This window comes from Rhinatrema bivittatum, chromosome 19, assembly GCF_901001135.1.
Source record: "Rhinatrema bivittatum chromosome 19, aRhiBiv1.1, whole genome shotgun sequence".
Lineage (NCBI taxonomy): Eukaryota > Metazoa > Chordata > Amphibia > Gymnophiona > Rhinatrematidae > Rhinatrema > Rhinatrema bivittatum.
Window position 1 is genome coordinate 19,003,049 of NC_042633.1, and position 16,509 is coordinate 19,019,557.

The window sequence follows — 16,509 nt, forward strand, 5'->3', positions numbered from 1 at the left end:
CTGCCAGTTTGAGATTTATAAACCACTTTCAACAACTGAGAAGACAAGGATGTCAAGAAAGAGAAAAAAAAACGGTGGACTTCAGTCAGTTTTCCTACGCAAAATTGGGTGAAAGGCCTAGTAGGGAGCAATGCGAAATAGAATCCCTCGAGGCCAAGCCACCGGAAGCAGGCCCAAATGGCTCAGATATAACGCCTGTGATCATGAAGCGCCAACGGGGGCAGAGTTCAAAGACTGGTTTCACGCCCTCAGGAATGATATTAAAAATAAAGTGGAATTGATGGACATGATGTCCGAGATCTGTCTGGTCTCGGTCAGTGGGTTGACAAACTCGACAATAGAGCAGATGCTCAGGCGGAGAACTTGCAAAATATTAAGAAGCAATGTGACATGCTGGCGACGGAAAATGCTACCATTAAGGACAAATTAGCAGATATGGAAAATAGAACACAGAGAAACAATTTAAGATTTAAAGGAATAGCGGTAGGAGACTACTACAAAGACTTGTGCGGCAGTGATCCAACATTTTTGCTAATTTCTCATGACAGAAGCAGGGGAAGTTTTATCAGAGCGCACCCGTTCCCTAGGGTGGGGGGAAATAACAGACCTCAAGATATTATCATATGTTTCAATGACTTTCAGACCAAGGAAAGAAATATCCAGTATGGCTCAGAAAAATATATCTTGGCCTTGAGAAGGGCAAAATGTGGCAGTATTTGCAGACCTGTTGCTCACTACTTTGCAGAACAGAATGGAACTGAGAGAGGCAGCTTCGTTTCAGTGGCAGGAGAGCCTTAAATGTAGATGGTTGCACCCGTTTGGCATGACGGCGACTATTGATGGGGTGTCCTTGAGAATTGTCACTGGAGGAAGGTTTTTAAAAGTTAACCAAGGCCAGCAACCGGTAGTCAGAGCTGCAACGCTGAAAGGGGGACCTTCCATGATGGCAAAGAGTGGGGGCTGGGAACAGCAGGCTAAGAAGACAATCCAGCAGATCAGTGACAGTGAGAGGGCCAGCCTGAATAAACACGTACAGAGGAGATGTTGGCAAGTCAGCTTTGGAGATGACTCTTTTCTTATCTTTAAATTAAGATGAGCTGGGACTATACAGTTTTGATTATTCTGCTGACAACTGAATATGGAGTTTCAGTGAATAGAGAAGGGGGGGTATTTTCAGTAGTTAAGAACATAACATGCCATACTGGGTCAGACCAGCATCCTGTCTCCAACAGTGGCCAATCCAGGCCATAAGAACCTAGTTGGTGGTTAGTCGAAAGTGGGTTAAATCTTATCCGTGATGTTGGTTGTTAACCTGGGCTCGGGGAGGAGAGGGGGATTTCTGGAAGCATGCCGAGGTGAAATTCCTCCCTTTGGAGTGGTTGGCTGCCTGAACGGATGGGCAGTTTAGTATGGGGAAAAGGACTGAGGGGGGGGGGGGGGATAGTATGAATGAGAGAGAGGGGAACTGAATGGTATGTGTGGGTTTGGGAAAATTGATCAGTGCCATGAACCACATTGGCATCCATAAGTGGGTGGGAAACGACAGGTATTCTAGTGAGGGTGGAAGGGTGCTAAAAACTTATTTTCAAGGGTATGTTCCCTGTACGTACCAGGATCAGTCCAGGACACCTGGGTTGTGACTCCGCACCAGTAGATGGAGACAGACTAAAACTTGTGGGCGGAGCCATATATGCCCCTGTGCCAGTCACAGCCCCTCAGTCTTACTCTGTCTCCAGTAGATGGTGCAGGTCCAGTCACAGCCCTGCCTGACCTGATTCTGGTGGTTAGTCAGGTTTGATTTTTTGAGTTAGTTTTGTTGGTTTAATTGTTCTGTGCTAAATTGGGTTTTGTTTTTTAATTCTTTCCCGGGTGCCCTGCCTCCCAGGGGAGTTGAGAGGTCCTGAGGGGACTACCCTCCCCCGGTTGAGGCCGTTGCCAGGGTTGAGGACCCGGCTGAGCTAGTGGCAGCGTCAGGGGTGACACCAGGGAGCCTGGTTCACTCACCCCTGCAGGAAATAGGGCTTTCAGAACCAGGGACAGCGCGTTTTTTTTGTGTAAAAAAAAAAAAAAAAAAAAAAAAAAAAAAAAGTTTTACTTTTATTTTCTTGCGGCTCTCCGTTGCTTGGCATTGCCGCTCCGTTTTTGTCGGTGGGGGGGCGTCGCCAGCAGGGGGGAGGTCGCCGAATTGCGCCATTTTAGTTATTTTAAATTTTTTTTTCCTCTGTGGTAATTTTAGTCAGCGCGCCTCTGTTTTCCCGCGTTCATCAGCATGCCTCGGGGTTCGCAGTGCAGGGCCTGCGGCTCGGCGCGCGCGCGTCTCTCCCGGGACAGCCTTTGTTCGGCTTGTGTCCCGGGTGATGAGGGTACCTCAGCAGCACCACGGGGGGCTCTGTCCCGGGTCGCGCGATCACCGCCGCGAGGTGGGGGCTCCTCTGACACCTCAGGAGCTGTTCCCGCTTAGCGCGGGAGTGGCGGCCATTTTGGCCACCGGCCGGGAAATTTCCAGGGAAACGGTGGGGGCTTCATCTCTACCTCCCACGCTTTCCCCGCAGCGTGACAAGGCGGGGGAGGTCCCCTCGGAGGGGATTCGGTCCCGGGGGGATTCAAGTAGCGATTCAGCGGATTCCAGAGAATTTTCTGAGGACTTTGCGCTGTTGCTGCGCAAAGTCCTCAGATATAAGCGCAGCAACAGCGCATACGGGGGGATGTCTCGCGTGCGGCTATCCGCAAGTCCCCACCACGGAAAAAGAAGGCCAGGAAGGGTGCGGAGATCGCCCAGGGCTCGTCCCGGGGGAAGCGGCTTCCCCGGGGGCTGCCGCAGGAATCGGATTCCGAGGATTCCCCCGGGACGGATACGGAGGCCTCCGAAGAGCCCCTGATGGGGGCCGGGACGGCAGCACCGGATGGAACAGCACAGCCTAGTGCAGGGAAAGGTGCACAGGCCTTAGACGGGGATGACCCCAAGGTGGTGCGGCTATTCCGCAGAGAGGAACTGTCACCTCTTATCCCAGCCATTCTCCAGGAGCTGGGGATTGAGGCTCCCCTGGTGGTGGTCCGCCAGGAGGCGAATATGGATCCCGTTTTGCTTGGCCTCACAGGGCCGGCGGTCGCCTTCCCTTTTCATTTCTCATCCACGGATATCCTCTTCAAGGAATGGGATACTCCGGAGCTGGGTTTGAAAGTCAGCAAGGCCATGGATAAGCTCTACCCTTTACCGGAGGAGGCGCTGGAGCTCCTCAGACTCCCGAAGGTGGATTCGGCGGTGTCCACTGTCACGAAGAGGTCTACCATCCCGGTCACGGGAGCAACAGCCCTCCGGGATATTCAAGACCGAAAGTTGGAGGTTCAACTCAAAAAGATTTTTGAGGTTTCCGCCCTAGGAGTGCGAGCTGCCATTTGCACGAACTTTGCTATGCGAGCTAGTCTGCGCTGGGCCCAGGTACTGCAGGCTAATGCGGGTCTCTCTCCAGAAGAGGCTTCCCAAGCAGATAGGTTGGAAGCGGCTATTGCATATGGGGCTGATGCGCTCCATGATCTTTTACGCACTTCAGCTAGGTCCATGGTGGCAGCGGTGTCGGCACGCCGTCTTCTTTGGCTACGCAACTGGGCGGCGGATGGTTCGTCCAAGGCTTACCTCGGGGCGTTACCCTTCAAAGGGAAATTGCTGTTCGGAAAGGAGTTAAGATGACTTGATGGTTTCACTAGGTGAGAACCGAGCGTTTAAGCTGCCAGAGGATAGGGCCCGGGCGCGCTCTTCGTTTTCCAGCAGAGCTCGTTTCCAGGGACCCCGAAAGTCCAGGTCGCAAAGATCCACCGGGCCCTCTTATAGATCGTCCTCTTCTCGAAACACTCACTGGCAGCAGTCCTTTCGAGGCAAACGCTTTGGCAGGCAAGGAGGGGCCCCGTCGGGTGCGGGGTCCAAGCCTTCGCAATGAAGTTCGGCCGGCCCATCCCCCACCACCTTTCCATTCTTTTTGTCCTCTGGAGTGACCCAAGGAAGGGGCATCAAGTGTCTAAAGCTATTATTGCACATTGGCTTAAACAGGCTATCGGTTCTGCTTATATTACCAAGGGTCGGCCGATGCCGGCCGGTTTGTGGCTCATTCGATGCGCTCGCAGGTGCCCTCTTGGGCAGAGGCTCAGCAGGTATCAATCACTGCAGGAGATTTGCAGGGCAGCAACTTGGAAGTCTCTGCACACGTTCGCCAGGCACTCACTTGGACGTCGGGGGCCCTGACCACAGCATGCTTTGGTGAGAGCGTTCTGCGAGCGGGACTCTCCAGGTCCTTCCCAGTTTAGTGGGCTTGGGTGCATCCCAGGAGTCTGGACTGATCTGGGTACATACGGGGAAAAGAAAATTGGTTCTTACCTGCTAATCTTCGTTCCTGTAGTACCACAGATCAGTCCAGATGCCCGCCCAGATTTGAGGAGTGAGTTTCCCGCTCGTTCTGTTTTTATTTGCAAGTGAAGCAGAGTTATCAGTTCTCTAGGCTGTTTTGTGTTTCTGTTCTAGGACAGTATTTCCGGTATGGTTCATTGTCACCATCCTCCTGTTTCGTTGGGGAGGGGGTGAGCTGTCAAATTTTTATAGAGTTTCTTACATCTTGGCTTGGATACAGGTCAATACTGAGGGACTACAGGTGGCACACTGGGTTATGCACAGTGTCAGTGAAAACTTTCTCTGTCTCCATCTGCTGGCAGGAAGGCAAAACCCAGGAGTCTGCCTTGATCTGTGGTAACACAGGAACAAAAATTAGCAGGTAAGAACTAATTTTCCTATACAGAATCTGTTTGAACGCCTTGAAAGTAAAAGGGGTTATCTCTAAACTATTCAGGGTTTTAAATCAGCGCGATGTAAAACCATCACACAAAGGGTCTTGGGAGAAAGACCTAGCAGAAATACTAACTGATGAAGAGTGGGATTTGGTCTACTTGCAGGCTGGCAAGGCCTCTCTTTATAGCTATTTTCCAGAATGTTGCTGAAAGTTTTATATGCCGTTGGTATCTCATACAGTGAAACTTCATAGATTCTATCCAGTGGTGAAGTATGAATGTTGGGAGAGGATGTACTCAAAAAGGGACTTTTTTTCCCATATCTGGTGGGAGTATATTAAACAACTATTGGAAAGAAATAGTTAAGATGTGTACCAGCATTGTGGGCAATGTTGTTTGTTAGGCATCCCTGATGGAACACATGATATACTCAACTTTTACTAAGCCAAATGTTTTTGGCAGCAAGGTGTGCAGAAGCCTTCTGCTGGAGGCGGATAGATGCCCCAGACATTCCTGTTGTGGTAGGCAAACTGAATCAGGTGTACTTGATAGATAAATTGGCAACCAAAAAACAATATGGTAAATTTGAATGGTTATGGGAAAGATATGAACAATGGAGATGTAGTTTGGTGAAGGGAAATCCTATATATTTCTAGTTTAATATTCTGTCATTATTATTTCTACTAGCGTTGTGTTTTTTTTAATTTGGCAACAATTTTTCTGTCAGTATCAGAATTGTACTGTTTTAACCCTGTAACGTACCTGAACACGCAAACCCTCAATGTGTGTAATGGAAGTGGGTGGGGGGGGGGAGGGTTGGGATGGGAGGGAATTTCGTTCATGTTATATTGGTTTTTAGTGTAGCTGACATTGGGAAGTGTTTCATGAAATTTCAAACAAAACTTGTATGTATCATAAATGCAGATTTTGTCTGGTTGTATATATTGGACAACTGTTTCTTGTTTGATACAATAAAAATTGTTAATGGAAAGATGTAAAGGGTGATCTGTCTAGGGGCACCACTTATCTGTATACTGAGGAAAAGCCCAGATGGGTCCCTTTTTAATTTTTGAACACTTAAGATTCTAGGGTTGGAGGGAAGGATGAGGGGACATCTAGCCTTGCTTTTGGATTCTAGCAGTTTTCTTGGCCTGACAATTTATTCCCATGTCAAAGTAACAAATATTGAATTCCAAATTACAGAAGAGAAGCTAAGGCTTTCTCTCTCTCTCTCTCTCTCTCTCTCTCTCGTAAAGGTGAAGAGAGACAGTGTGAAGTCTTGTATTATCGACACGGAAGCTGTTGCCTGGGATCATGAAACAAAACAGATCCAGCCCTTTCAGATCCTTACCACCCGCAAGCGAAAGGTTTGTGTACCCTCTCTTCCCCTGCTACCTCCCCAACCACAAAAGTGGACATGTTTTGACATTTTTAGTCTCTGCACTTTGTGCTGCTTCAATGTTTGATTCCCCCACCCTCCTTCATCTTTATTGTCCAGTTCCTGAACATACTCGGATCTGTCCAGACCAGTGTGGGGTTTATGCATCCATATCAGCAGATGGAGGCAGAGAACAAAACCTTGAGGCACTGCTACATAGCAGAGTGTGCCACCTGCAGTCCCTCAGTATTTCTGTCTCCAGCAGATGGTAGAGGTGCATACCTGCAGTCCTGACTGATCTGGAGTTGGAAAATTGGGAGCTGTTCCTCGAGGTACCAGGTTCCTTAGTGGGCTATCCCTTGAGTTGAGCCAGGTGAATGAGGGGTTGGATATCCCTAGCTATAGATGCCCGTGGATTCCAGGGCCCCTGAGCCAGGGGACCGGCTCCCTCTTCGTGCCCTGAGGTCGTCCCCTCTCCGGCACTGGCACCCTCAGGAAAGTATCCCTTTAAGGGCTTTTTCCTTTAGGTTTTTTTCGTTTAATAAAGTTTTTGTTTAAAAAAAAAAGTTGTTTGGTCTTACTTGGGAGGGACAGCTAGGAAAGCCAGGGCAGACAACTGAGTAGCAGGTTGCTGAGGGAGTGGGAGCAGTGTCTGCCGGTGTTCTGCGGTTTGGGCTTCCCGCGGGACCCAAGCGCGCCACGGCTTTTCTTTGCTTCAGGCAGCTGAAGTTGTTTTTAGCTGTTCGTTTTGCTGACTGCCTCCACTCTGACCACACGATTCACGGGGCTTCCCTGGCGGGGATTCCCCTTGCTCCCAGCTGCGATTTTGGGCTGTTTGGAGCCCTTTTTGCACACATGTCCTTCCCGCCACAGCCGATCTTCCCGCGCCCCATTAGGGGTCACGCAACAACGCGGCCTAGGTTTGACCACGTGGTGCGGCCTTCCCTGGAGCTGTAAATGCTTCAGCGTTGTGGTCGAGGATGTCTGAGAAACTGCGGCTAGAGCCCTGTCAAGCCTGCAGTACCTCATCTGACCACCTCAATTCCTTTTCCCTATGCACAGTGCTTCAGGGGGAGAGGGACCCTCCGCTAAGGGTCCTAAGACCCGGAGGCCCTCTCGATTCGCGGCCTCTGCAGTGGGGGCCAAGTTGGGGACCCCCTGGCTTGGCTGTTCCTGAGGGGGATCGCAGTTGGGGTTCTGACTGCCAGAGACTCTGGTGACTCTCCTCTGCCTCTCTCTTCTGCGGCACAGTTTTGTGAAGATGGGGTTGAAGAGGGGGCAGTCTCCGAGCTCAGTTAGCCCTGAAGGCGTTGCTGAGGGTCTGGGGGGGGGGTTTCCCCAGAACTTGTTTTGCTGATGCACGAGTCCTTTCTGGCAAGGCAGGCAGCTAGGCGGAGGCCAAGGGAGAGGCCTTCAGGACCCTCCAAGAGACCTCGGGTGTCCACAAGTGTTCTCAGCGCGACCAGAACACATCGCGGGTTACAGGCAGTGCGCACGGATCTGACCCGCAAGATGAGGTGGCATGCTCGCTAGCTGCGGATCTGGAGGAGGGGGGGGACCCGGATGTGGACCAGAATCCAGACTTGAATGGAAGCATAGATGATCCGGACCTTGCGGATGCTGCCGGAGCAGATGGGGATGACCCCCAGGTGGTGTGTTTTTAAGAAAGAAGAGTTCCGGCCGCTTATTCCTCAGGTGTTGGAGGAATTGGGTGTTAAACTGATTCAGGAGGAGTTGGACAATGAGGGCATTGACCCGGTTCTTGAAGGTCTGCAGGGTCTTCCCAGTGCCTTTCCCATTCCAAAGAAGATCCAGAACCTCATTAATCGGGAGTGAGACTCCCCAGAAGCAGGCTTGAAAGTTGGAAGGGCCATGGCTAAACTGTATCCCCTGTTGGAAGAGCACTTGGATCGCCTTAAAACTCCTAAGGTCAATGCGGCTATATCCACAGTGACCAAGAAGATTGATTCCAGTGGAGGGGCAGCTGCCCTCAAGGATATCCAGGATCGTAAGCTGGAGGTTCAGTTGAAGTGCATGTTTGAGGTGTCAGCGTTGAGTCTCCGGGTGGTGGTGTGCGCTAGTATGATGCAATGTGGGTCCAGAAGCTGCAGGAGCAAGCGACCCTAGGTATGCTGTCCCCCACACAGGTGGCCCGTCAGGCCACCCCCGCCTCCAATGTGGCAGATGCCTTACATGATTTGGTACGCACCCACAGCTAAAGTGTGGTCTTGGTGGTGGAGGCTTGGCGACTCTTATGGCTGCGCAATTGGTCAGTGGACATGTGATCTAAGACTCGGTTGTATAACCTTCCTTTTAAGGGAAAGCTTCTCTTTGGGGAGGACCTGGACCAGCTCATGAAATCCCTGGCGAGAAACCAAGGGCAGTCGGCTGCCGGAGATAAGAGTGTCAAGAAGAGCTTTCCCGCTCTGCCTCGCTTTTGAGAATCAAGCTGGTTTCGGGCCAGCGGTAGAGACTCCTCTTCTACGGGACAAAAGCAATCGTCTAATCATCAGCATTCCTTTCGGGGAGCTGGTCAGTCCTCCAGAGGCTGCTCTGAGCAGGGAGCCTGAGCCGGTAAATTATCCCAATGAGGCCCCGGGCGCCCACTCCTCGTTGTTGGTGGTAGGGGGCAGATTGTCCCATTTTTTCGAGGGGTGAGTTAAGATTACCTCAGACTGGGTTCTGGAGGTGGTAAGGGATGGTTACGCCTTAGAATTTTCTTGTCCACTCAGCGACACCTTCCTGGAGTTGTATTGTTCTTCTCGAAGCAAATGAAACGCGCTGGAAGGAAATCTGTGCAGGTTGATAAGCTTAGAAGCCATCCTTTCGGTTCCTCTGGATGAGCAGGGACAGGGAAGGTATTCCTTCTAGTTTGTGGTGCCGAAGGACGGAAGGTGCCCTTCTATCTTGGACCTGCAGAAGGTGAACTTGAGCTTGCGGGTGCCACGATTCCGGATGGAGACTCTGCATATGATGATTGCGGCCATCCGTCCGCAAGAGAGTTCCTGGCATCCTTGGACCTCACAGAGGCTTATCTGCATATCCCTATCCACAAGGAATACCAGTTGTTTCTGTGATTCAAAGTGCCGGGTCAGCACTTTCAGTTTCATGCCCTTCCCTTTGGTCTGGCCACAGCTCCTCGAACCTTCACGAAAGTGGTGGTGGCGGCGGCCTTGAGATGGGAAGGGGGGTGTTGGGTCATCCATACCTGGACGATTGACTCATCTGGGTGAAGACAGAGGAGGAGTGTGATCGTTCGGTGCAGTGAGTGAGACAGCTTCTGAACCAGGTACTTGTAGCCTGGATTGGCCACTGTTGGAAACAGAATGCTGGGCTTGATGGACCCTTGGTCTGACCCAGTATGGCAATTTCTTATGTTCTCCCTGGGTTGGGTGATCAATATAGCGAAAAGTCATCTGGTTCCCCGCTCAATGTCTGGAATATCTGGAATATCTGGGAGCGCGCTTCGATACCCGGCAGGGCAAGGTGTTTTTGACAGTGGACAGAGTAGCGAAATTGCAGGTGCAAGTTTCCCGTTTGCATCTTCCAGTCCTAAAGGGCTGGGATTACTTGCAGGTCCTGGGGTCCATGGCATCGACATTGGACCTGGTTCCGTGGACGTTTGCCTACAAGCGACTGCTACAGGGGGTGTTGTCTCGCTGGAATCCAAAATCGGAATAGTATTATGTCCCCCCTGATGCGGGATGCCAAGGCCAGCCTGGCGTGGTGGTTGTCTTGGCCCAATTTGGACAAGGGAGTGCCTCTCGAAGTTCTGGATTGGGTGGTGTTGAACACGGATGCCAGCCTCAAAGACTTGGCAGCAGTGTGCATGGGACGCTTGGCCCAGGGTCTCTGGTCGACGGCTGAGAAGATTTGGTCTATCAAGCGCTTGGAAACGAGAGTAGTGCGCAGGGCTTTGGAGGTGTTCCTGCCCCTGGTTCAGGTTTGAATAGTAAGAGTGCTGTTGTACACCACAGTCATCGCATTGTCTATCAACCGCCAAGGAGGAACAAGGAGTCATGCTGTGGTTTGGGAAGCTCAACTGTTTGCGTGGGCGGAGCATCACCTCGAAGGGATTGCGGCCTCCCATGTCGCAGGAGTAGACAATGTGCAGGCAGGTTTCTTAAGTCGACAACTAGATCCCGGGGAGTAGGAACTGTCCCCGGAAGCCTGGAACCACATTTGTGCCAGACTGGGGGGTTCCTCAGCTGGTTTTTGGGAGTAGCATCTTGGCTTGGGTACAGGTCAGTACTAAGGACTGCAAGTAGTACTCTCAGTTAAGTAGCAGTGCCTGAAATGTTTGTTCTCTGCCTCCATCTGCTGGTAGGGATGCAAAACCCCACTTATCTGGACTGATCTGTGGTATTCCAGGAATGAAAATTAGCAGGTAAGAACCAATTTTCCTTTCATCGCATGGGGTTCTTAGGTCATGGTGGGGTCGCCTTTCCCTGGTTTGAGGCGGACAAGCAGGGAGTTGGTGACCTTTAGTGTAAGCTTGGTCCTGAATTCCATGGGGATGTATATCTGGTGGTCCAGATCCTTCATCCCCCGCGAAGCAATGTTTATTGGTGCTGGCAGCTCTGTCTAGAAAGACCCTAGCTGAGCAGGGAAGTACTTCTTTTCTTCCTTTCTTCTTTTGTATGTTTTTTTGTTACTGTGCCTTCTGGCAGTGGTAGAGCCTGTTGTTGGGGCTTGTGGCAGCCGTAAAATTGATTAAAAAAAAAATGTAACAGGAAAATAAGATTTTTGTGCTACCTTGCTGCTGCTTCCTTTCAGTATAGTCTGTGATGAAGCGATTGGTGTGCAGGGCTGCTCCCCTTCAAAGCCTCCTTTTCTCTCTGTGGGCTTTTGTGAACAGCACGTGGCTTGAAATACCACATGGTCTGCATAATACACGGCTCTTCCTGCCAGTCTTGGAGGTGGGGATTCTCAATCATGTCTGTTCCGGGCCGGTTTGTCTATGCTGCATTTCTGCAGGGAAAGCTCATCAGAGCAGCTGAATGCTGGGTCAAGGGCTAAGCAAGCCCCATGTGTGTCCAGTTTGTGCACTGGGGCTTTCCCCATCAGTGCAGGAATGGCGGCCATCTTGGTTTCCCTTCAGGGACAGTCTGAGTTGGCGGGAGAAGTGGGGCAATTCCCCACCTCAGTTATTGCTGGCGGTACCAGGTCCTAGGGATGAGCAAGGAGCCCCTCTTACAGAGGGGGATCCTCTGGAACATGGATCTGGTTAATCCCCAACACTTTTGGCGGATGTTTTGCTTATGCAGGGCATATTTAGCCAAGCAAGCAGCAGTCCTTCGGCCACAATTCAGGTTCTCCAGGGGTTCTTGGTTGGTGAGGAGATCCGAGGTGGTGGGAAGGGGGGAAAAAGCAGTCAAGCTTGTAGCGGGTTTTGGGTCTTTCCCCTCATCCAAATAATCCTGAGAGGGATAAGAAGGATTCAGAGGATTCTGATGCACAAGTGAAGCGTATCCGAATGAAGGTCCAGAAGAGGTTCCGGTGGCCAAAGAGCTCTGGCCCTTGATTCCATACATCCTGTAGGAGCTTGGAATCAGGATCTCACAGGAGGAATCCGACCTGGTAGGGGCAGATACCATGTTGGAATGATTGAGGAGTCCGGCAAAAGCCTTTTCCTTTTATAAGTTGATGAAGAGTTTTTGGTGTTAGGGAATGGTAGGCTCCTGAGTTTTGCTTGATGGTCAGCAGAGTGATAGTGAAGCTTTATCGTTACCGTAGGGAGGTATTGTAGCTCCTGGCGGTTCCAAAGGTAGATGCTTCAGTGTCAACAGTAACCAAGAAGACCACCATTCCAGTGGCAGGGGCTGCCACTTTGCAACATGTGCAGGATCGGAGGATGGAGGTCCACCTTGAGAAAATTGAGGTCTCTGCCCTGGGTATTAGGGCTGCAGTTTGCAGCAGTGTTATGCAGAGGGCATTTCTGCACTGGGTCCAGCAGTTGCAAGGTATTCAGTCTGCACTGGGGGCTCCAGCAAAGCACGCAGAGCATTTGAAAGCAGTTGTTGCATATGGAGCTGATTCCTTATATGTTCTGTTCAGAACATCTTCCAAGGTTATGTTGGTGCTGTCTGCCAGGAGGCTACTTGGTTACAAAACTGGTTGGCGGATGTTTGGCCCAATTCTCAGCTAGGTGCCCTTCCATTCAAGGGCCAGCTTTTGTTTGAAAAGGACTTTGATCATATAATGAGGAATCTGGGGGAGTTGAAAGAGCAGAAGTCCTCAGAAGACAAACTGAGGGGTGAAAATTTCTTTCCAGCTTGTGTGTGTGCTTTCCTGACTGAGAGTCAGCACAGTGAAGCAAGGTCGGTCCATTCTTCTGTTCCAGCCATTGGAGAGTGTTTACTGCTCTTCTACAAGCAGTGAGCCAAATTACTATGGATCAGTGGGTCCTCAAAGTGATAACAGATGTTAGAATTTGCTCGGTTAATATGGGAGGCTTATGTAGTTTCCCCTTGCGCTCTCCGTGCCAAGTGGCTAACTGTTCAGGGAACAGTGGACTGCCTGAGGCGTCGGGGCTATATTACCAGTTCTTTGAAAAGCGCAAAAAATGAGAAGGTATTCCATTTATTTCATGGTAAACAAAAATGTGGAACTTTTAAGGTAATTGTGGCTCTAAAGGTTTCTCGTTTCCGCATGGAGAGACTGAGGTCTTTCGTAGCGGCAGTGCACAAGGCAGAGTTCTTGGTATCTCTGGACTTCACAGAAGCCTATCGACATTCACCAAATTAATGGTAGTGGTGGAGGCGGCCCTCAGACGAGAGGGTATGTTAGTTCATCCGTATCTGGACAATTGGCTCATTTGAGTGAAGTCTGTAGACCTCTGTCGGCAGTCGGTACAACAGGTACTGTGGCGGTTAAGGATTCTTGACTGAATAGTAAATCTAACGAAGAATCATCTCATTCCTTCTCAGACCTTGGAGTATCTAGGGGTTTGATTCGCCACCCAGGAAGGAAAAGTGTATCTCACGGAAGAGAGAGTGCTGAGATTACCAGATCAAATTCGTCGCCTGTTAGAGCGTTCAATGCCTAGAGTATGGGGCTATTTTCAAGTTCTGGGCTCAATGGCATCAGCTGCCCCCTCAATGTCCAAGGCACCAAACTAGATCGCTTCCTGCTGGTTCGTCTCGCCGCCGCCGCCCTTGCAAGCGCATCGAAAGGCCCCCCACCGCGAGCTTTCCCACCGCGAGAGGCATGCCAGAGGCCTAACCCACGTCAGCAGGACGCGCCGCCTACCTACCTCACTTTGACGCGACAAAACTAGATTTAAAAGGCCCTGAGCGCTCCCAGACGCCCTCTTTACAGCGGCAGCAGGACCCAAGAGGACGCCCAGAACTCCAGAAGCAAGGTAGAGCTGGGAGAGAGGCCCGCGCGTTCGGCGCTTGAGCCCATCGGGGTAAGGCCATTGCTCTCGCCCTACCACCGTGGGCCCCCGCGCCGACCACGCGGGGAAACTAGATCGCTTCCTGCTGGTTCGTCTCGCCGCCGCCGCCGCCCTCGCAAGCGCATCGAAAGGCCCCCCACCGCGAGCCTTCCCACCGCGAGAGGCATGCCAGAGGCCTAACCCACGTCAGCAGGACGCGCCGCCTACCTACCTCACTTTGACGCGACAAAACTAGATTTAAAAGGCCCTGAGCGCTCCCAGACGCCCTCTTTACAGCGGCAGCAGGACCCAAGAGGACGCCCAGAACTCCAGAAGCAAGGTAGAGCTGGGAGAGAGGCCCGCGCGTTCGGCGCTTGAGCCCATCGGGGTAAGGCCATTGCTCTCGCCCTACCACCGTGGGCCCCCGCGCCGACCACGCGGGGAAACTAGATCGCTTCCTGCTGGTTCGTCTCGCCGCCGCCGCCCTCGCAAGCGCATCGAAAGGCCCCCCACCGCGAGCCTTCCCACCGCGAGAGGCACGCCAGAGGCCTAACCCACGTCAGCAGGGCGCGCCGCCTACCTACCTCACACCGACACGACAAAACTAGATTTAAAAGGCCCTGAGCGATCCCAGGCGTCGCACGCCGAAGGAGCACGACAAAGGGGCTTGCCCCTTTGTGTGCCCCTTAGTGTGAACCGGAGCACAAGCAGAATCCACCCACACCAAAAGACTCTGTCACGCATCTCTGCCTACAACCGGAGCAAGGTACATAAGCGTCACCCAAGCATGCGGCCAGTGATCCCATTCTCCAGATCTCATACACATACCTGCTTCCTCAACACTCACTCAACCACTCCAGCATGCAACTAGCCTCACCAGCATTCCCCCTGCCTCGACAGCATTCCCCGAGCCTCGACAGCATTCAACGAGCCTCGACAGCATTCAACCTGCCTCGACAGCATTCATCCAGCTTGTCTAAAACTTAGTGCACCATTTTCAATATTGCATCATTATTCCCAACCAATTGAGCCACAATAATGCACCTCTACACCATACCTAAAATCTGGCACAATATCAGAAAGCACACAAAACCTGCAATTCAGCACATCGCACGACAACAAAGACTTTTACCAATAATGATCTCACCGATAACACAATTCCTAGGACTCTCTCTGTTTACCTTAACACTATTCAACGCTCAGTCTCTCTCCAAAAAAATGGACATCCTCAGTGACTACCTCATAGAAGTCAATCCAGATATCTGTGCAATTACAGAGACATGGCTAAAACACACAGATACTGTACTCACAAATCAGCTGCCCATACAATCTTACGACTTATTCTCTGTCCCCAGACCCAAAAAAAGAGGTGGGGGACTCCTCCTTGCAGCAAAAAAAGGACTTAATATAACTCTACAACTTACCAACTCCTCCACTAAAATAGAATTCTCCCTCTTTAAATCCGAACAAATCCAAATAGCTTTAGTCTACGCACCACCAGGAACCTTAGAATTAGATCCCTCTCTACTGATTGAACTTATAGCCAAACACATAAACGCCGACAAACCTGCTATAATCCTCGGAGACTTTAATTTACACGTAGATGCTGCTCCACAATCCATCAACTGCCAAACACTCCTTTCCTCACTCAACCATTTGGGCTTTACTCAAATTATCAACAGTCCTACCCACAAGGCTGGCCACACTCTGGACCTCATCTTTATTAACGAACCCTTTAACATTCATACCAACCCCACTTGCTCACCAGTTCCATGGTCAGACCACAGAGTCATCCACACTACCCTCAGGATCAACATCCCACCTCCTCAAACCACTACCAAATCCACCATCCACTTCAGGAAACCATGCTCCCCAGACATACTCAGCGAAAAGATGTCCGAAGCATTAAATCAACTAGATCTCACAGACGCAACAACTGCAACTACCTCATGGATCAATATTAACAACAATATTGCAGATCAAATCTGCCCAACTACAACCAAAACTATACAACCTACATTAGACAGTAGAAAACCTTGGTTTACACCCGAACTTAAATTCCTAAAACAATCTCTTAGAAAAAAAGAACAAAGCTGGAGAAAAAACCCAACCGCTTCAACACATGCCATCTACAAATCCCTCCTCAACACCTACAGGAATACCATCCTTAGAACAAAGAAAGAATTCTATGCAAAAAAAATACACCACTTCATTTTCGACTCAAAGGCTCTCTTCTCGTACGTCTCCTCTTTAACTAAACCATCTCCTCCTACTATCCCAGACCACCAAGCTCTCAACAAAGCAAACGAACTAGCCAACTACTTCAAGACAAAAATCACCAACCTTACACAATCAATCACATCCAACAGCCTTACCCTAACACACCATCTCACAGCCTTGCCACAACTAAACACAAGCCTGGATTCATTCGAGCTCACTTCTTCACTGGAGATTGAAAACACACTCAAAAAACTCAAACCTTCCTCCCACCCATCAGACCCATTACCAACAAATCTCCTCATCGCCATACCAAACACCATCTCAAAACCAATTGCAGAAATTATCAACACATCCCTTTCTCAAGGTTTAGTTCCTAACCAGTTAAAATTAGCAATCCTGAAACCACTACTAAAGAAACCAAACGCTTCCCCATCAGACCCAGCTAATTTCAGACCCATCGCAAACTTACCACTCATTGCCAAACTGATGGAAAAAATTGTCAACAAGCAACTGTCAGATTATTTGGAAGATCGTAATATTCTATCCCCGGCTCAATATGGCTTCCGAAAACGCCTAAACACCGAATCGCTCCTACTATCTCTCACGGACACAATGCTAGTTAATCTGGAGAAAAAACAATCCTACCTGCTTGTTCTTCTAGATCTTTCTGCTGCGTTTGATACGGTAAAACACTCTACTCTAATAGACCAACTAGCCAACATAGGGATCAAAGGCACAGCTCTCAGATGGTTTCATTCCT

General features: G+C 50.4%; 1 protein-coding gene across 1 annotated transcript in view; it reads left to right on the forward strand.

Moving 5' to 3' along the window:
* LIG1 (DNA ligase 1) overlaps positions 1 to 16,509 on the forward strand; it is a 110,398-nt gene that overhangs the window by 74,800 nt on the left and 19,089 nt on the right. Inside the window, exon 18 of the mRNA XM_029585207.1 lies at positions 6,030 to 6,140. Within this exon, the coding sequence (XP_029441067.1) occupies positions 6,030 to 6,140 (111 nt within the window). The remainder of the gene's footprint in view (positions 1 to 6,029; positions 6,141 to 16,509) is intronic.